General features: G+C 47.6%; 1 protein-coding gene across 4 annotated transcripts in view; it reads right to left on the bottom strand.

The window, feature by feature from the left end:
* pcca (propionyl-CoA carboxylase subunit alpha) overlaps positions 1–22067 on the bottom strand; it is a 399162-nt gene that overhangs the window by 117981 nt on the left and 259114 nt on the right. For all 4 annotated transcript variants that reach the window (XM_038817962.1, XM_038817964.1, XM_038817966.1 and 1 more), the window contains one exon: positions 12137–12190. In XM_038817962.1, the coding sequence (XP_038673890.1) occupies positions 12137–12190 (54 nt within the window). The remainder of the gene's footprint in view (positions 1–12136; positions 12191–22067) is intronic.

Here is a 22067-nt window from a genome sequence, read left to right as displayed (position 1 = left end):
AGTACACAGGATTGATTTGAAACACATCACACCCACCACGTGGATTGTAGCAGACTGGTTCTTCAGTCTGAGTAGCTATAGCAGGATTAACAGGAGAGTCGAATCCAAGTAGGAGAATTGTTAACAGTTTAATAAATGTGTTAAAGCTATCTCCAAGTCTGAACCTTCCTTTGTCAGAGTGCACATCAAGGAAGCAGCTTATGCTACGTCAAGAGCATAACAAAAGAGACCCCACTCCTCCTCAAGTAGCATTATCTTAACAGATATTTGCTCGTACAGGACTTGGGTATCAGGACAATTCGCAAGAATACCAATTGTAAAAGGAACAACAATTAATACTTCATGAGAAGAGAGTGTTGCTAACTCTTTTTCAGCAAAACATTTCAACAGTTTCCATGAGGGACTCTGTTACACAGAAATGCACAGAACATACAGCACAGAAACAGGTCATTTTTGTATGTGCTCAACATACCAATGAATGAAGAGAACCATGCAATCACAAGCACAGAGCTTTTTATTAAAATTGTGGTTCAGCAAATCAATCTTTACAAAATTAGTAATATGTGTGTGTGTGCACATGACTGTGTGGAGGTCATATCTTAACTAAATGTGGTTGGTGACTGCTTATCTCCATAATTAGCATGCACTAACAAACTGCATTTTTTGGAAACCATGCTTTTCAAAGTCTGATGAAAAATGAAAATCGCTTATTGTCACGAGTAGGCTTCAAATGAAGTTACTGTGAAAAGCCCCTAGTCGCCACATTCCGGCGCCTGTTCGGGGAGGCTGGTACGGGAATTGAACCGTGCTGCTGGCCTGCCTTGGCCAGCGCTTTAGCCCAGTGTGCTAAACCAGCCCCTGATGTTACTACAATGTGGATAACAACCACCAGTCATATTTATTCAGCACCTTTAGTGTCATTAAAATATCCCAACACATTTCAAAGGAGCATTCTCAAACAAGATTTGACACCTTAAGTGTTATATTAGGACTGGTGACCAAAACCTTGCTCAAAGAGGTAGGTTTGAAGGAGCGTCTTAAAGGAGGAAAGAGAGATGGAGAGGTTTAGGGAGGGAATTACAGAGTCTAAGACTCAGGCAGCTAAAAGCATGGCTGCCAATGGTGGAGTTGTTAAACCTGGGAATGCTCAATTGGCCAGGATTGGAGGAGCAGTGATCTACTTGACAATTATTTGTGGGGGTGGGGGCGGAGGTGATACAGGAGGAGAAGACAACAACCCCTTTGTCATAAATAAACATCACAAAGTGTTTCACAGGTGCGGTGTCACGATACCCTGGGGTAGTGCAGGGTCAATTTCAGTTCCACATGCCACGCAGTCCCAAGCAAGTGAATTAACCAATAATTCTTATAAAAATACCCAAAACTCTGTGGCCCTTGGCTGCCCAATAATCACAGTCACCAGGTTCGTAAATCCAAACACAACTACTGTTTAGATATACCAAGACCAAGGGCAGCACGGCGATGCAGTGGTTAGCACTGCTGCCTCACGGCGCCGAGGTCCCAGGTTCGATCCCGGCCCCGGGTCACTGTCCGTGTGGAGTTTGCACATTCTCCCCGTGTCTGCGTGGGTTTCGCCCCCACAACCCAAAGATGTGCAGAGTAGGTGGATTGGCCACGCTAAATTGCCCCTTAATTGGAAAAAAATGAATTGGGTACTCTAAATTAAAAAAAAGACCCATCATGCAGTAATTACAACTGGTTAATGACAAGCTAATACCTACTGCCTCCTTTAACTGTCCCACCCTCTATCTAAACACACACACACACACAGGGAGAGGGGCTGAAAAATAATCAGTCTGAAAGTCAAGAGTTAAGAGTCTTTTCTCCCAATGGGTGGTTCTTTTAGTTCACTTTCTTCATAGCAACCTTGCAGATTAGAGTTTTTGGTTTGCCGCCAGTAATGGTATTCTTTGTAGAATACTTAATTCAAGGGTCTGTGTAATTTAGAAAGTGCAGTTCTCTCAGGCCGCAGGCTTTCTGGAGAGACACCTTACTTCTCATCGGGCCTCCAGCTCGAGGTTCACTTTCAGGCCTCTCGTCTTTCTGGACAGACACTTTATATTTCACCCCAAACTTTGCTTCCAGCGCGTGGTTTGACTTCAGGCCTCTGCCGTTTCAAGGGAACGGCACCCGGACTTGCTGGAGAGAGAGTCAGCCCTCACAGCGGCCTTCTGGACAGAATTAGATGGATCATTTTGGAGAGAGTGAGTTGGATCTCTTCACCGGCCGGCCAAAATCAAAAAGGAAACCAAACTGGAACCACGAGACTCTGAAAAGCCTTCCAGTGGAATAATATCCAATCACCGCCTGTTACTGGACAGAGCACAGCTCTTTGGGCCCATTCATTGGCCACCAGCAAAATCAATCAAACTGAGTCCTCACTGATACCGGCCCGTCTGCAATCACCAGTTTCAACCAGGACAGCCTTCTGGATTTTTCTGTTTGAATTAAAGGTACAGGCCTCTTACAGGCTGCCTGCCTTAAAGGAAGATGTCCATCAATCATCCATAGATCAAACGTGCAACAGCAGGGGCGGCCTGTGGCGGAGTGGTTCGCACTGGGACTACGGCACTGAGGATCTGGGTTCGAATCCCGGCCCTGGGTCACTGCCCGTGTGGAGTTTGCACATTCTCCCCGTGTCTGCGTGGGTTTCACCCCCACAACCCAAAGCTGCGCAGGTTAGGTGGATTGGCCACATTAAATTGCCCCTTAATTGGAGAAAAAATAATTGGGTAGTCTAAATTTTAAAAAAAGTACAACAGCAATCGAAAAGAGGAAATAAGGGAACAAACAGAAAGGATCCTTATATACCTCCCCCAAAGAATGAAACTTCAGGGCATGGCGTTTCATTATGAGGTATGCAAAACATTATTATTAATTAAGGGACAATTTTAGTGTGGTCAATCCATCTACCCTGCACATCTTTTTGAGTCGTGGGAGGCGACCTACGCAGACACAGGGAGAATGTGCAAACACCACACAGACAGTGGTCCGGGGCCGGGATCGAACCCAGGTCCTCGACGTAGTGAGGTAACAATGCTAACCACTGCGCCACCGTGCCGCCCCAGGTGTGCAAGACATAAGTCACAAACACATGTTCATCCAAACCATCCCCATTATTCAAGTCCCCTTCCCAGTGCCTATATTGGTAACTAGTCAGCCCTTAAATGTGTGACAAAGAATCTGCAATCACATTATCCATTCCAGGAATGTGTACAATCTTAACATTGAACTGTTGTAATAATAAACATCAATGGAATAATCTTGCATTCCGGGTTTTAAACTTCTCGATAAACTCAAGTGGGTTAGGGTCTGTGTAAACCAAGCTTTGTTGATTGTCATGACAATTGTCACGATCAGGGGTTATGGGGAGAAGGCAGGAGAATGGGGATGAGAAACAAATCAGCCATGATTGAATGGCGGAGCAGACTGGCAGACTGGATGGGTTGAATGGCCTAAATCTGTTCCAACGTCTCATGATGGACATATACTTCCAAATGCTGACGGGCAAGTTGCTATGCTGAAGTTTCCTTTTCAATGGTGGAATACTTTCTTTGGCATGGACTTATTTCTAAAAATAACCCACTGATCTCTCTACTCCTGCATTGTCGCCTTGTAGTAGCACTGCCCCTACCCCCAGGTCACTGGCATCGGTGGCCATTTTAAATAGTCTGAAAAAGTCAAGGGCGGCTAGCACCGGTTCGTCCACTAACATGGCCGTCAATCTCTCAATCCCTACTTATTTACATTTATATAGAATTTACAGTGCAGGAGGCCATTCGGCCCATCGAGTCTGCACCGGCTCCTGGAAAGAGCACCCTACCCCAAGGTCAACACCTCCACCCTATCCCCATAACCCAGTAACCCCACCCAACACTAAGATCAATTTTGGACACTAAGGGCAATTTATCATGGCCAATCCACCTAACCTGCACATCTTTGGACTGTGGGAGGAAACCGGAGCACCCGGAGGAAACCCACGCAGACACGGGGAGGATGTGCAGACTCCACACAGACAGTGACCCAGACCGGAATGGAACCTGGGACCCTGGAGCTGTGAAGCGATTGTGCTATCCACAATGCTACCGTGCTGCCCCTGTGTGGAGCACAGTGGGTTCACTTGTTTCAGCACCATGTCCAACATGCATTGCATTTCATTCTTCACGGTTTTAGTCGAGATGGATGTTCCTTCATTAAGTCAGAGTTTCTTAATTGAGTGGCCCCTGGGGTTTCCCTACAACTCTGTCTACACTCGTTCTGTATTTTTTATTATATCTGTCTCCTTCTGTTTCTCGTGCAATGCAGTCAGGCTTTTCTGATTGTCCAATGGATATTTAAACACATTTTAAAGATCTCCTAGAACCAAACTAGTTCATTTTCTAGTTCATTTTCTTTTTTTGATTTAAAAACATTTTTTCTTAATATTTAGCGTGGCCAATCCACCTACCCTGCGCACCATTGGGTTGTGGGGGTGAGGTCCATGCAGACACGAGGAGAATGTGCAAACTCCACACGGACAGTGAGCCGGGGCCGGGATCAAACCTGGGTCCTCGACGCCGTGAATTTGATGTATTTTCAATAAATAAACACTCAGGGCAGCACGGTGGCCTAGTGGTTAGCACAACCGCCTCACGGCGCTGAGGTCCCAGGTTCGATCCCGGCTCTGGGTCACTGTCCGTGTGGAGTTTGCACGTTCTCCCCGTGTCTGCGTGGGTTTCGCCCCCACAACCCAAAAATGTGCAGAGTAGGTGGATTGGCCACGCTAAAATTGCCCCTTAATTGGAAAAAATAATTGGCTAATCTAAATTTATAAATAAATAAATAAATAAATAAATAAATAAACACTCTTCAACCTCTCCAGCTTTACAATCTCTCTTTTCCTGCACATGGTCACTTTCAGTGACAAGAACAGCTGAGGATTCAATTTCCGCAGATTTGGCTGGCGGTATATGCACCATTCTTTGTTTGTTTTTATATAAATATTTTTATTCTCCTTTTTCACATAATCAACAATAACTAATACAATGGCAATCCCCCAGCCAACAATCCCCTTATCCCACCCACCCTCAAACAGCTCGCAACATTTTGAATATAATGAGAAAAAATCATCAATAACTTATACATTCCAAACCACCCCCCCCCCCCCCCCCCCCATCCCCCTCTACCAACCCCCTCCACCCCAGCAGAATCCACCTTCGGGCAATCGGTGAGGCAAAGGCTAAGACATCTGCCTCCGCACCCGCTTCCAACCACAGCCGATCCGACACACTGAATATGGCTTCTAGGGGACCCGGATCGAGTCTCACGTGCACCACCTTTGAGATGACCTTAAAGACCTTCCTCCAATACCCCTCTAGTTTTGGGACCATTCTTTGTTGAACAGCTTTTACCTCCTCATTGGAGTTTTCGCAATCACAGCTCTTATCTCAGGTCACTACTTCAGACTGAAAGGAATTGTGCTTCCAGATTTCAACTGTTCCTCTTTACCTACAGATTCAGAGGGCGGCATTTTATTGGCTCTATGAACTTTCTGGTTTATGTTAACGGATGAGGTGGCGGAATCAATACAGGTTCTCCATTCACCTTCCCTTAAATTTTAAAAAGGAATGAATTGCTATTTGCTTCCTTCACCTCGAAGGGGCACTGTGGACCTTTAAAAGGATGCGGGTTAACCAGCCGTTTGCTTGGTGTCACTTCACAGTCCTTGCTGTCTTCATCCTGACTAACAAATGCCATGCTATCATGTATACTTTCCGTCGGAGCAGGCATTCTCTGTTAAATATTTGCACCTGAAGTGGATGGCAATGGATGGGTTTACTGCAAGAGGCTGTAACAAATTACTTTTAGAAAAGTCCAAGTCACTTTCTCCTTCTGGTTTGCTGTCTTCTTTACTAGCTTTGGAAGAATTACTTGCTATTTGTTCAAGATTAGTTAGTGACAGGTTTATTTGGTAACAGCTGTTAATCATTACTTCATAATCAGAACCAAAATCAAATTTAATACTCTTGTCTGACTCTTCATCGCTGTCAGTACTAGTAAATTTGGACTCCTCTTTCTTAAGGTCACCTTCAGTCTTAGAATTCTCAGAATCTGGTTGTCCTTTGATATGTGATCAATGTCATCAACATTTCCTTTGTTGAGTCATTCAATGCCCAATGAATTTTCCTAATTCTCGCATGCCCCACCATTGGCATCTGCAGTACTTCCCTCGCACTCTCTGTAATCATGGGTGAAGCTACAACCTTCACTCCTGCCAAATCATTACTCAGAAGAGGTCTACTCCGCCTACTGGGAATTTCTTAACCAGCTCAACATCTACTGGGCCTGACACTAAATCACACTCCAGTGGTACAATGGAATTGGGATACGATCTCCACCTATCCCATTCACTACCACCTCAGCTTTCATTGAGCTCTCTGGAAGGAAAACCAAATTCTTCGCCAATAACAGAGTTTGAGTAGCATCTGCAGCCCTTAACATAGTTATGTGTTTGGCAACATCAGTTAATGAAAATGGGGTGTGCTTCCCCATATCTCACACTTGCTCTCACAGCAGCGTTTACCTCACTTCTCCTAAGTTCAGTTAAAGCCAGTCTGCCCTGTAGTGTTCTCCACTTTCGTTCCCTTATCAGAATCCTCCTTTGGACCCTCAAGTCCCATGGGCTTTCCTTGGAACTTCCAACATGCTGAATGAACATGTCCCATCTTGTTAAAATGGCAACACCAAGGCTTTCGATTCTCAGTCCACCCACAACAGCTTCCTTCCTGGTCTGGGGAATGGTCTCGGAGAATTCCCAGCTACCCATTCTTTACCTTGACTACCTGCCTTCCTTAACCTCTCCCACTTTCTATCCTTTTCAAAATTATGGGAGTGACAGAACAAAGGTTTAAATTTATGGACAAGCTCATAATTATCAGCCGTAATTGCTGCCTTCCAACAGTGACCATCCTTTAGTCTTCCATATGGGTTATTTTCAGAGAAAGTAGAAGTTCCTCCAAGAGAATAACCTCTCTCGGAACCTCATTGGTAGTTTCAACTCCCAATGCTCGTCCCCACCTACTAAAAGTGTTCTGCTTAACCCTTTCAAATTCTGCATATGTCTGTCCCAGCTGTTGCCTTAAATTCCAAAACTTTTGCCCATATGCTTTGGAAACCAATTCATTTGCATCCAGAATAGCCTTTTTTATCGCATCATAATTACACCTGTTCTGACAGGGAAGCATAAACTTCCTGTTTAATGTCCACTTTACTCCTGGTCACTCCTTTTGGGTTATCATACTCCTAAACGACCCTCTTCTAGACTGACCTTATGCTTCACCCGATGCCGGTGTTTATGTAGTTACATTGTGTACCTTGTGTTGCCCTATTATGTATTTTCTTTCCTTTTCTTTTCATGTACTTAATGATCTGTTGAGCTGCTCGCAGAAAAATACTTTTCACTGTACCTTGGTACAAGTGACGATAAACAAAATCCAATCCAATCCATCCAATTTTCTCAAAAGCCATAAAAAGGTTTCAACCTCCTTTTCTTAAATTTTTGAGAGGACCTGCATAAATTTAAACATATTGTCCCTGGGTTCCGTTATAAGATTAGGCTCCCTCTACTTTGTGGCAGCTCCACGTTCATTTTCCGTGCCTAAAGCTGGAAGGCTCTCTCTTTTTCTTTTCCCCTCTCTTTTTCCTTTTCCTGTTTCTCTCTTTCTTTTTCTGATTGCTCTCTAATTCCAACCTCCACATTCCCATCTCCATTTCTTTTTCTTGTCCTTTCTACCTCAGCTCCATTTCTCTTTGATTTGCTGCATCTCCATTTCTTTTTCCCTTCGGCTGTATTTGCAATAGTTTCATTTGTAACTGGATTCCCCTGATTGTTGCCATGACCCAAGCTGCGTTTCTTGCATTTCTTTCCAATTTAAATGTTGAGCATCGCTTCGATTATCTCCACCTTCTTGGCTCTAGCTGGTACCTCTATTTCTAATTCACCTAGCAATTCGACTAGTTTGTCTTTTTGAAGCTCTTTTAAATACACCCCTGAAGAAAACCCCTAGCAGCTTCCAGGGCCATCCTATTACATCACTACAAACCTGGTGTCTCTTTTTAAGTTATACTGTAACCCAAATTTTTGCCGTCTACAGTTCCAACGGTCCCAGACAAGCCTCCAAATAATGTTACAACATCCTGGGCTAGTGCATGGGTCAATCCCGGTTCCACATGCAACCCAGTCACAGGAAGAATTCATAGAGGGTATTCGGGACAGTTTCCCAGAACAATACGTTGTGGATTCAACCAGGGATTAGGCTATATTGGATTTGGCAATGTGCAAGAAGGCAGGTTTAATAAATAATCTCAGAGTAAAAGATCCCCGAGGAAGTAGTGACCATAACATGGTAGAATTTAGCATTCAATTTGAGAGTGAGAAACCTGGGTCAGAAACAACTATCTTACATTTAAATAAGAATAATTATAAAGGAATGAGGGCAGAGTTGTTTGGAGTGGACTGGGAAAGGCGTTTAGCAGGAAAGACGGTTGATCAGCAATGGCAGACGTTTCTGAAAATAGTTCATGACTCATAACAAAGATGTATCCCAGTGAGGAAGGGGATATATCAACCATGGTTAACCAAAGAAGTGAAGGACGGTATGAAACTGAAACTATAATGTGTCAAAGATTAGTGGTAAGGGGGAGGATTGGGAAAGTTTCAAAAACAAACAAAAGATGACCAAAAAAAAATAAAGAGGGAGAAGATAGGCTACGAGGGTAAACTAGCAAGTAATATAAAAATGGACAGCTAGAGCTTCTTTAAATATATAAAAAGGAGGGGTGGCACGGTGGTGCAGTGGTTAACATTGCTGTCTGCGGCACTGAGGTCCCAGGTTCGATCCCGGCTCTGGGTCACTGTCCGTGTGGAGTTTGCACATTCTCCCCGTGTCTGCATGGGTTTCGCCCCCACAACCCAAAGATGGGCAGAGTAGGTGGATTGGCCATGCTAAATTGCCCCTTAATTGGAAAAAATAACTGGATAATCTAAATTTATAAAAAAAAGAGATGGAATTTCTTCACTTGGAGAATGAAGAATCTTTGGAATTCCCCAGCCCAGACGACTGTGGAAGCTCAATCATTGAGCATGTTCAAAACAGAAATTGATAGATGTGTAGATAGAAATGATAAAGAAAGATATGGGGACGGGGAGGAAAAATGGCGTAAGAGGTACATGGTCAGCCATGACCTGTTTGATGGACAGAACAGACTTGACCAGTCGAAGGACCTACTCCAGCTCCTATTTCCGACATTCCTGTCACAGAGCTGCTCAGGATGAATATTTCCGACATTCCTCTGTCACAGAGCTGCTCAGGATGAATATTTCCGACATTCCTGTCACCGAGCTGCTCAGGATGAATATTTCCTACATTCCTGTCACAGAGCTGCTCAGGATGAATATTTCCGACATTCCTGTCACAGAGCTGCTCAGGATGAATATTTCCGACATTCCTCTGTCACAGAGCTGCTCAGGATGAATATTTCCGACATTCCTCTGTCACAGAGCTGCTCAGGATGAATATTTCTTATACCCGCTCATTTTGAATTCCCCACCACAGCAAATAGTTACTCTTCTGCTGTTATTTCTCCATTTCTACCACAGACAGAATTTCACACTGGCGGGTTTATAGGTGCGGGGGGGGGGGGGACAGGTAGATTGTGAAGGGATGGGGTTCTCTCCGAGTTCCTGCCGGCCCCGACCACACAGTGGTTTGACGCTGGGGTAGGCAAGACCTCGGACGGGAAGCCTGTCCTTGTCCCAACTGAGGCCCTTAAGTAATTAATGTCCAATTACGGGTCCTTACCCACCCAGCCTGAACTTTTAGGCCAGTGGGAAGATTGTGGGTGAAACAAAGCGGTACGTTAGGCAGGGTGTGGGGGCGGGGGGAGGGGACGCCGGCATCAGAAACGCCGCCCTACCACTCAAGGTCCAGTAATCTCCGGGGCTCCCTCTCCCCCGGCCTCTCTCCCAAGGCCCTCATTGCTCCTTTGCAACCCCCAAGCCTTCCCTACCCTCCCGGTCATGGGACCCACTCGGACGTACCTGGGCCTCCAGTTCCCAGATTCAGTCTCCGACGTCATCTTCAACTTCCTCTTCTGTCCACTGCAGCACTCAATCGGATTGACCAGCAGCTCTCTAAGACAGGACCTCCTCCCAGAGTGAGAGTCAGAGGTCCCACTTGCAGCCAATCAATGGAACGTCAATTGGCAGCAGGACGGCGGGGGGGAATGGGGTATTGGGGGGGGCGTGTTCCCCGCAGACTCTTCAGGTGGCGGGAAACAGGACCCCGCCAGTCAAAAAATTCAGGCCCATATTGGATCACTTTACCACTGTAAATACATTGGTCGATCACTGTTCAATATTCTAAAGATTCTAAGTATTCTAAGCTAAACAAACCAAATTTATGTAACCGGCTGTGATCTAACTATTTAACTCCTGGATTAATTCACGTGAACCTGTGTTGTATTCCCTCTAAAACACACGAGGTAAGGTGTCCAAACTCCATATTGGATCTGACCACGGCTCTGTATGGCTGAGGCATAATTTTCCCTCTCCTTAAATTCTAACTCCCATGAGATAAATGCCCAAATTCCATTCACTTTTGATTACTTTTGACTCGTGCACCATCCGTTAGTGGTTGGTGTACACGGACACCCAAACCCTTTTGCTCCTCCACACTTCCTTGTCTCTCAGCATCAAGCCGCTATAACCAGTGTGGTTTCTCAGATTCTCACGCTTCCCCGCAATAATCTCCACCTTCCATCATCTAGCCACATGACTTGGTAACTGAGTACTCGCTGTGCCTTTTAACCTGGTTTCAACTGCCAAACCTAGATGTACAACTCTCTATTCCTTCATCCAACTCATTTATCGGCTGAAAAGCAGAAGCCTGCGGACTTCCTTGGGGAACACCACTTGTCCCGTAGAACATACAGTGCAGAAGGAGGCCATTCGGCCCATCGAGTCTGCACCGGCCCACTTAAGCCCTCACTTCCACCCTATCCCCATAACCCAATAACTCCTCCTAACCTGTTTGGACACTAAGAGCAATTTAGCACGGCCAATCCACTTCACCTGCACGTCTTTGGACTGTGGGAGGAAACCGGAGCACCCGGACGAAACCCACGCAGACACGGGGAGAACGTGCAGACTCTGCACAGACAGTGATCCAGCGGGGAATCGAACCTGGGACCCTGGCGCTCTGAAGTCACAGTGCTACCGTGCTGCCCATCTTGACAATCACAGAATCAACCCTTTACTCCAACTCTTTGTTTACTGTCTCCTCATGAGTTCATGCCACACACTAAGTTTTATTCACAATCTCTTCTACGGATTTGATCAAATCCCTTCTGAAAGGGGCAGCACGGTGGCCTAGTGGTCAGCACAACGCCTCACGCGCTGAGGTCCCAGGTTCGATCCCGGCCCCGGGTCACTGTCCGTGTGGAGTTTGCACATTGTCCCCGTGTCTGCGTGGGTTTCGCCCCCACAACCCAAAAATGTGCAGAATAGGTGGATTGGCCACGCTAAATTGCCCCTTAATTGGAAAAAATAATTGGGTAATCTTTTTTAAAAAATTTAGATTATCCAATTATTTTTTCCAATTAAGGGGCAATTTAGCGTGGCCAATCCACCTACTCTGCACATTTTTGGGTTGTGGGGGCGAAACCCACGCAGACACGGGGAGAATGTGCAAACTCCACACGGACAGTGACCCAGAGCCGGGATCAAACCTGGGACCTCAGCGCCGTGAGGCAGCAGTGCTAACCACTAGGCCACCGTGCTGCCCTTATTGGGTAATCTAAATTTTTTTTAAAAAATCCCTTCTGAAAGCCCATTTGGGCAACACCCATTTGCGCTCCCAAATTCACCATAATCAAAAGATAGCACAGCCCAAGAGCCAAACCTGGGGCCTTCAGGTCCAGGTGCCTTTGCAACATGGTACTTGCCAACATATTGCGAACAATGTCTGAGCCGTGTATTGTGAATGGAGATAATGTGTGAAGCATCATTTGCCAGCAACTCTGCTATTATCATACCACATCACCACCGAAAACACATCAGGGTTGAACAACAGCTTACCACGGTGCCAAGGTGCTGAATCTTCATATTTCCTGCTGCATCTCGGGAAAGGCACTGAAAAATAAATAATAATTTCTCACAATGGGAAATCTCAGAGGGTTACAATCAATTACTGTTCGGCAAGCCAATTATCCAATAATGTTTCGACCTGGACAGAAATAACCTTCAAATCGGAAATCAAACTCTCTTCTTGTCACAACACGTTGCAGCAAGACTATTTTGTCCGACATACACAAAAGAAAACAATATTATTCACTATGTCGAGGAATAAAAAATCCATTCCAGACAGGTGCACGAAGATTTTCGAGCAATGTTAAACTTTATCCCACTGAATAAGTAATAATTTCCAAAACAAACAATTTACTGATAAATTATTGTATGCTTACACAGATATATTGGTTTAACAGAACAAATGCAGCGTGCAATCTGTAAAAAGCAGCTCAAGCAGTTATAAAATGTTATCTACTAAAGAAACGCAGACGCTAGCCCTCCCCCACCCCATCCAAAGATGGTTTTCAGCCGAGTTGGGCGGGGCGGGTGAAAATGCTTGGATGGTATTCCGCTCGCCTGACCTGGACACGATTTTATGGCGGGAATGGGCCTTAGACGGGAAGCCCGTCCTTATCCCAATACAGGCCGTCACTTAAGGGCCTTTACCAGCCCAGCCTCAATTTTAGGCTGACAGGCGCCCAGATCCTTGATCTTGGACAGGACATTGGAAATCCCCATCTGATTGGAGGTGCCCCCCCCATCAAGAACTGGATACTCCAGACCTCACTACCGTTCCCCCCCCCCCCAAATCAAGCACTGGATACTCCAGACCTCACTACCGTTCCCCCCCCCCCCCCCCCCCCCCCCCCACCCCAGCCTTTCCCCACTCACCAGTTTGCGACACCTCCCAGGAGCCCCATACCCTCCCCTTTCTGGGATCCCTACAACCTACCTGGCCTTTGTGTCCCGACATTTAGTCCTCCAGCCACTGCAGCGCTGTACCTGGACGGGCTGGGGAGTTGTCTGCCAATCAGATTGGCCTACAGCTGTCCAAGGTGGGATTTCCTTCCCAAGTACGGACAGAAGTCCCTTCTGCTGCCAATCAACGCTCATGGGAGCCTAGGGACGCATTCCGAAAAATCCAGGCCATAATTCTGACTCACAATCTGCGCACGCTGACCGCAAACATAAATCTATGAAGGGTAAGCATTCTATAATAATAATCTTTATTGTCACAAGTAGGCTTACATTAACACTGCAATGAAGTTACTGTGAAAAGCCCTTAGTCGCCACACTCCGGCGCCTGTTCGGGTACACAGAGTGAGAATTCAGAATGTCCAATACACCTAACAGCACGTCTTTCAGGACTTGTGGGAGGAAACCGGAGCACCCGGAGGAAACCCACGCAGACATGGGGAGAACGTGCAGACTCCGCCCAGACAGTGAGCCAAGTTGGGAATCGAACCTGGGACCCTGGCACTGTGGAGCAACAGTGCTACCGTGCTGCACAACATTATGGATTAATCAAACCCTGCAGCACAGGAGGCCATTTAACCTCCTGTGCCCGTGCTAGCTCCTTGAAAGCTATCCAGCTAGTGCAGTCCCCAACCCCCCTGCTCTTTCCCCAAAGCACAGACATTTATTTTGCATTTCAAATATGTATTGGATTCCTTTGTGAAACTGAATCTGCTTTCACTGCACTTTCAGACAGCACATTCCCGATCACATCAACCCACTTAGTTATAAAACATTCTTCAACCCCCTCTGGTTCTTTTGCCAATTATCTTAAATTTGTGTCCTTTCATTCCAGACCTTCCTGCCACCCAAAACAGTCTCTTTTGATTTTACTCGATGGAAACTCCACCTCTCCTCTATGAAGTTTCTCTTCAGCCTTCCCTTCTCTAAGGAGAATAATCCCAACTCTTTTGGAAGTAATCCAATTTCCTGCAGTTCATCACTTGGCAAAGCCGAGACTTCAGGGAATAAGAAGTTTACAGTAAAGAAGCAGCGTGCATTTTTACAGTGCCCTTCACAACCTCAAAGTGGTCCCCAGCCAATGAAATATGTTTGAAATGCAGTCAAAGTTGTAATGTAGAGGAATGCAATGACCAATTTGTGCACAGCAAGCTCCCACAAATAACAATGAGATCCACGGCATGACAGTTCACGTCTTGTTGACATTGGTTGAGGGAGGGATAGGTATCGGCAAGGATGCCAGGAGGAACCACCTGCTGGTCTTGCAATGGTGTTAGATCTTTTATATTTACCTGAGAGAGCAGATGAGGGTTTGGTTCGAGTCTTATCTGAAAGGCAGAGTTTGTGAAAATACAGCACTCCCGCAGGAACGCACCGAAGTGTCAGTCTGGATTAAAGCGCTCAATTCCCGAGAGTAACAAACTGATGTAAGCACCTTTCAGATCAAGGCAAAATTCATTTGAGGCAGAAAGAGATTTTCAATTTGCAGCAGAGCCCACGTGACGAGCAGCTTTATCCTCCCCTCGTCTTCCATAGCAACCGATAATATACAGACAAGTTAGCAGGAACAAAGGATGTTAAGCTCTCCGCTAGGTTTTTTCCCCTCCCTCCCCGTGGAGAACCTCATCATTTTCCATTCAGCATCACTCCCCACAGCAACATACCTCAAGGAAGTGGGGGGGGAAATCAAAGCGGCACATGCCTCACCATAATGTTCTTTCTTCTCACCCCCTACCCTGATAATGATAATACCCAGTACCAAAGAAGAACAAGGTAGCCTGCCTCAACGACTACCGACCAGTGGCCCTGACGTCTGTTATCATGAAATGCTTTGAGCAGCTAGTCATGAGACAGATCAACAGCAGCCTCCCAGACGGTCTTCATCGACTGCAGTTTGCCTATCGCCACAACCAATCCACAGCAGATGCTATCTCACTGGCTCTACAATCAACACTCGAACACCTTGACAACAAGGACACCTCTGTAAGACTGCTGTTCATAGACTACAGCTCCGCCTTCAACACCATTATCCCGACAAAACTAACAACCAAACTCTGTAACCGTGGACTTGACCCCTCCCTGTGTAGCTGGATCCTCGACTTCCTCAGCAACAGACCGCAATCTGTCAGGATAGGCAACAGCACCTCCTCCACAATTGTCCTCAACACCGGGGCCCCACAAGGGTGTGTGTTCAGTCCTCTACTGTAATCCCTATACACATATGACTGTGTGGCAAGATTTAACTCCAACTCAATCTATAAGTTTGTGGATGATACGACTGTGGTGGGTCGTATCTCAAACAACGACGAATCAGACTACAGAAGGGAGATAAATCACTTGGTTGCATGGTGTGCCAAAAACAACCTCTCTCTAAATGTTGAAAAGATCAAGGAACTGATCATCGATCTCATAAAGCGCAACACGACACGCCCTCCCGTCTGCATCAATGGCTCCAAAGTGGAGATGGTCGATAGCTTTAAGTTCCTGGGAGTCACCATCACCAACAGTCTGTCCTGGTCCACTCACGTTGATGCAACAGTCAAGAAAGCCCAATAGCGTCTCTACTTCCTACGGAAGCTAAAGAAATTCGGCATGTGTGCATTGACTCTCACCAACTTCTACAGATGTGCCATAGAGAGCATCCTATCCGGCTGCATCACAGCCTGGTATGGCAACTGCTCGGTCCAAGATCACAAGAAACTGCAGAGGGTGATGAACTCAGCCCAACGCATCACACAAGCTTGCCACCCGCACATTGATTCCGTCTACACCTCCCGCTGCCTCAGGAAGGCAGACAGCATTATCAGAGACCCCTCCCATCCAGGCATTGCCTTCTTCCAGACCCTTCCATCAGGCAGAAGGTACAGAAGTCTGAAGACTCGCAAATCCAGACATAGGAACAGCTTCTTCCCCACAGCTACAAGACTCCTCAACGACTCCCCCTCGGACTGATCTGTTCCCTGTAAGAACACAATTCACAATGCCCTATGCTGCTCTTGCTCATGTATTTGCTTTGTTTGGCACCTTGTTCCGCACTGTAACCAATCACTGTTTGTCGATGCAGCATTTGTCAATGTTCTCTGTTGATTATTCTTTTTGTCTACTATGTACGTAACTGTCTACATTCCCTCGGCCGCAGAAAAATACTTCTCGCTAACTTCGGTACATGTGCCAATAAATCAAATCAAATCAATTAAAGGATTTGATAGGGTCGACAGAGAGAAACTGCTTCCTCTGGTGTGTGGTGGGGGGGGGGGGGGGGGGGGGGGGGGGGGGGAAACGAGAGAGCAGAACCTTAAATCACAGCCGGGTCGTTGAGGGGCGATGTCAGGAAACACTTCCTCACACAAAAGCTGGAAATCTGGAACTCCCCCCCCCCCAAAATACTGGGAGGGCTGAAGTAAAAATGTCAAAACATGAAGCTTTTGCTCAGCAAGGTTGACCAAGGGCTACAGAATAAGGGTGGGTGAGACGGAGCGACGATACAGATTAGCCACGCTCGAATCAAATGGCGGAACCAGCATGAGGAGCAAAATGGTTTCTCCCTGCTCTTTTTTGGGCGCTGCCACAGCTCCCAGGGTCAGTCGCGTCTTGCCCAAAGTGTTGCAACAGGTAGAGCATACAGTGCAGAAGGAGGCCATTCGGCCCACCGAGTCTGCACCGACCCACTCAAGCCCTCACTTCCACCCTATCCCCGCAACCCAATAATCTCTCCTGACCTTTTTTGGTCACTAAGGGCAACTTAGCCTGGCCAATCCAGCTAACCTGCACGCCTTTGGATTGTCGGAGGAAACCCGAACACCTGGAGGAAACCCATGCAGACACTGGAATAACGTGCAGACTCCGCACAGACAGTGGGAACCTGGGACCTGGTGCTGTGAAGCCACAGTGCTAATCACTTGTGCTATCCACAAGCAACTGTCCCAGCAGCAGTGGCATGGTCAAAGGTGGCTACATAGTGTGGGGTGGGTTCAATCATCTCAGTTTCTGGTCACCGCACTTTAGGAAGGCTGTGGCTGTCCTCGAAGGGTGCAGAGGAGATTTATCAGGTCGGCCCAAGGATGAGGGAATTTAGCCATACGGTCAAAATGTGAAGATCTTCTGGTTATTCTCCTTGAACGAAAGGAGGTTGAAGTGGAATTTGATAGAGGGGCACAGAAATATGGCAGCTTTAGGTGAGTTTTGTAAACAAAAGCTGTTTCCATTGGCTAGTAATATTTGGAGCGGAATCGCCGAGTGTTGACTCGGGCGAGAAAACCGGTGTCAGGCTCACTGGATGCACAATCGGCCTTTCACGTCGTGTTGAACAACTCGGTGCATTTTAAAAAGGGTAGAGAGAGCCGCACCGTCAGCGGGAGTGGGGGGGGGGCTGAAAACGGCAGCAAGGCTGAAAGAGATTCCAACTTTAATAAAAGGACGCCCTCCCCTGCTCCACCCCCAACCACCACAACACCAACTTCGCGCCCCACCCATCATGATTCGCCACCCCCCAATCACACTTTTTTTTATAAATGTTTTTTATTGGATTTTTGATATATACGTACACAGGGTAAGATGTATATATATATATAAAAGGGAAGGGCACACACACACAAATCACAAAGGGACAGGAGAAAAGAAAAACGACTGCAACAACAGGACAGAAGTACAAAATCAAATAATGTAAGTGGTCAGGTATAATACACCCGCCCAGCCGCAGCTACTCTGTACACCTGCCAAAATTATTTACACACATAAGTAGGCATCTGTTTGTGACGGAGAGACAATTCCGGAGGGCGATCCTCAAATGGTACGGGTGCTGGTGTTGCCCCTTGCCTCTCCCGGACGGATTTTGCTCCCATCGTCATCTCGTGCTCACTACCGCTTCAACCGGCCCTCCCGTCTTCCGCCTGCAATTCTCCTTTTTCTCTGTTCCTGTGGATGTCAAGTTAGTTATCCGCCCCCCCCCCCCCCCACCCCCCCCCCCCCCCCCCCCCCCCACCCCCCCCACCCCCCCCCCCCCCCCACCCCCCCCCCCCCCCCCCCCACCCACCGCCCAACCTCCCTGGCTCTCCTCGGAACAATTGCATGAATGGCTCCCACGTTCTGTGGAAGCCGTCGTCTGACCCTCGGATGGCGAATTTGATTTTCTCCATTTGGAGAGATTCCGAGAAGTCAGACAGCCAGTCTGCAGCTCTGGGCGGTGCTGTTGACCGCCAGCCGAACAGGATTCTACGGCGGGCGATCAGGGAGGCAAAGGCAAGGGCGTCCGCCCTCCTCCCCAGGAATAGATCTGGCTGGTCTGAAACCCTGAAGGGCAGATTGCCACCCATGCTAGCATAGGCTTCAATCTCGCTGATACCTAAGAAAGATAAAGACCCAATGGAATGTGGGTCACACAGACCCATCTTACTGGAAAGGGATCCACAAATGGAACCTCACCAGTCTGACAGAGGAAGTAAAAAAGGACCTGCAAAGATGGATCACACACCCACTCTCCCTCGCGGGGAGAGTCCAGACGATCAAAATGAACGTACTGCCCAGGTCCTCTTCCTATTCAGATCCATCCCAATCTACATCCCCAAGGCCTTTTTCAAAGCATTAGACAAACTAATCATGGCATTCGTATTGGGGGGGGCTCGTATGGGGGTAGGGGGGTCTTACAAAAACAAAATCAAGGGGAGGGTGACGGCCGAGGCGAAATAAGGGAATGGATCAAGGAGCCGGAAGCCGAGTGGGTGCGTGCGGAGGAGGCCTCCTGCAAGGGGACCTCCCTCCGGGCCCTCGCAACGGCAGCACTTCCAACCCCACCCAAAAAACACTCCAGCAGCCCGGTGGTGATAGCTACCCTCCAATCCTGGAACCAACTGTGGCAGCAATTCGGCCTGAGCAAAATGTCGGACAAAGCTCCCATCTGCAACAACCATAGGTTCACACCAGCGCTGACTGACGCCACCTTCAAAAAGTGGGGACAGGACTGGGGGATACTGACAGTCAGGGACCTATACATCGACGGCAGGGTCGCAACACTGGGCGAACCGACAGAGAAATTCCAGCTAGCCAGGGGGAACGAGCTAAGGCAGTGTTCTTCAAAGTCGGGGACGCGGCCCGCAGGTGGGTAGCGGGCAGGTGTCGGGAGGGACGCGGAGCCGTCCTTCACAGCGGTCCCAATCGCGCAAATCCCGGTGCAGCAGCTGGCTTTTAATAACGGCGGCTGCAAGCGGCCATTAAAATGGCCAGGAACATGTAAAAACATTTCGGCCGCATTGTAAATGCGTGCACGATCATCGGCACGCATGCGCAAAACTACGTGCATGCGCGCCGATGATCGGGTGCGCATGCGTGGTGCGGCCACTATTTTTTTTTAAACGGTTGCAGCTTTTTGTTTTACAAGTTCGGGGTTTTTAAATTAATTTTATTCATTTATTTTCTTCATTTTATTTTTTTTTACAAATGCGGGGGGATTTATTCATTTTATTCATTTGTATTTTTTTCATTTATTTTATTCATTTTTTTTTTACAAGTTCGGGTGGCGGGGGGGTTTATTTGATAAACTTTTACAGGAAAAAATGCCAAACCTTGGGCAGATGGAGACTCCCTACTTTCCGACACTGGAAGGCTTCACCTTCATCCAACAGGTTCCATTGGAGGAGCGTGTACGAGGCCAAAGGGACCCAAAACCATTTCCTCCATTTTTATCAGCAGCAAACAAGATAAGAGAAAATGGTGGGTCGCTCAGGTCGGCCGCGTTGGGTCCCGAAGGTCTACCAGTTTGGGTAAAATGGGTCCCCGGAAAAAAAGTTTGAAGAACACTGAGCTAAGGTACCTGCAACTCAAAAACTTCCTACGAAAGGAGACATGAACTTACCCACAACCGCCACGACACACATTACTGGAAGAGTTACTGGACGCGAGTATACTAGAGAAAGGAAACTGTAGCTACATGTATGACCGACAGAAGGGGCCGACACCGTACTGTGCGCAACAAGAATGAAATGGGAGGAGGACCTGGGGACCGAAATAGGGTGGGGACTCTGGAGCGAAGTAGGGCAGCACGGTAGCATTGTGGATAGCACAATTGCCTCACAGCTCCAGGGTCCCAGGTTCGATTCTGGCTTGGGTCACTGTCTGTGCGGAGTCTGCACATCCTCCCCGTGTGTGCGTGGGTTTCCTCCGGATGCTCCGGTTTCCTCCCACAGTCCAAAGATGTGCAGGTTAGGTGGATTGGCCATGCTAAATTGCCCTTAAGTGTCCAAAATTGCCCTTAGTGTCCAAAAATTGTCCTTAGTGTTGGGTGGGGTTACTGGGTTATGGGGATAGGGTGGAGGTGTTGACCTTGGGTAGGGTGCTCTTTCCAAGAGCCGGTGCAGACTCGATGGGCCGAATGGCCTCCTTCTGCACTGTAAATTCTATGAACTACTGCATAGGGTCAACTCCATCTCTACGTGCGCAAGGCTCAGCCTGACGCAACTAGAAGTGCTACATAGAGCCCACTTAACAAGAACCCGTATGAGTAGGTTCTTCCCGGAGGTGGAGGATAGATGTGAACGGTGCCAAGGAGGCCCGGCCAACCACGCCCACATGTTCTGGTCTTGCCCCAGACTTGTGGAATACTGGACAGCCTTCTTCAAGGCAATGTCCAAAGTGGTGGGGGTGAGGGGGGAGACATGCCCCAATCAGACTTTTTTTTTTAAATTTAGATTAGCCAATTATTTTTTCCAATTAAGGGGCAATTTAGTGTGGCCAATCCACCTACTCTGCACATTTTTGGGTTGTGGGGGGGGGGCGAAACCCACGCAGACACGGGGAGAATGTGCAAACTCCACGCGGACAGTGACCCAGAGCCGGGGTCGAACCTGGGACCTCAGCGCCGTGAGGCGGTTGTGCTAACCACTAGGCCACCGTGCTGCCCTCCCAATCAGACTTAAGGGGAACCCGCCAAATGGGGTTCCCCAGAGTGCCTGACCCAGCCGTGCCAACCTGGCCGTGCCAAGGTGGTCGGCCATGTTCCTCACCACTGCGTGGGTGGACATTACGGGGCCAAGGCTAGTAAGTGCAGATTCATTTATTAAAATGTATGGAAATCAGGTACACGCCCCGACCGCATCACCGGCAAAGTGGGGGGGGGGGGGGGGGGGGGGGGAATTTCAAATCAAGATCTCGTTTTGGCCCTCTCGTGCGATTTAGCGGCCATTACAGAATCTGTGTCCGCGGCTACCACGGCTGTTGGATCGCGGCCAAGGATTAGGGGTCATAAATTTAAGGTCTTGGATTAAAGATACAGAGGATGTGTGAAAGGGCCTCTTACACAGCAAATAATGGCCTGCAATACACGTGTCAGGTTACACGGATAGAGCGAGGGAATAGGACTGACTGCATTGCTTTACAGAAAGCTGGCATGGATTCCATGTGCTGGATGACCTTCTTTTGTGTTGTAATGACTCCACGTGAGGTGATGCATTTTGGAGGATCAATTCTAGGTATGAATTATACTGTAAATGGCAGAACCTTTAGGAACATTAACAGAGGGATCCGGGCGTGCAGGTCCACAGTTCCCTAAAAGTAGGAACATATGGTGATTAAGAAGGCATATGGCATGCTTAACTTCATCAGCCGGGGCATTGAGTACAGGAGTTGGGAAATCAGGTTGCAGCTATATAAAATCTTCATTACACTGCATTCGGAGTATTGCGTGCAGTTCTGGTCACCACATTATCAGAAGGACGTGGAGGCTTTGGAGAGAGGGCAAAGAAGGTTCACCAGGATGTTGCCTGGTCTCGAGGGGGTCTTGGCTATGAGGAGACGTTAAGTAAACTAGGATTGTTCTCACTGGAAAGACGGAGGCTGGTGGGGAGACCTACTATACGTCGACAAAATTATGAAAGGCGTGGATAGTCAGAGGCTTTTTCCAAGGGTGGAAGTGTTAATTACACAGGGGCACAGGTTCAAGGCCAGAGGGGGAATGTTTAAGGGAGATGTGCGGGGT

This window comes from Scyliorhinus canicula, chromosome 14, assembly GCF_902713615.1.
Source record: "Scyliorhinus canicula chromosome 14, sScyCan1.1, whole genome shotgun sequence".
In the NCBI taxonomy this organism is placed as follows: Eukaryota; Metazoa; Chordata; class Chondrichthyes; order Carcharhiniformes; family Scyliorhinidae; genus Scyliorhinus; species Scyliorhinus canicula.
Note: the sequence above shows the minus strand (reverse complement) of the source record. Positions and strands in the feature narration are given on the sequence as shown.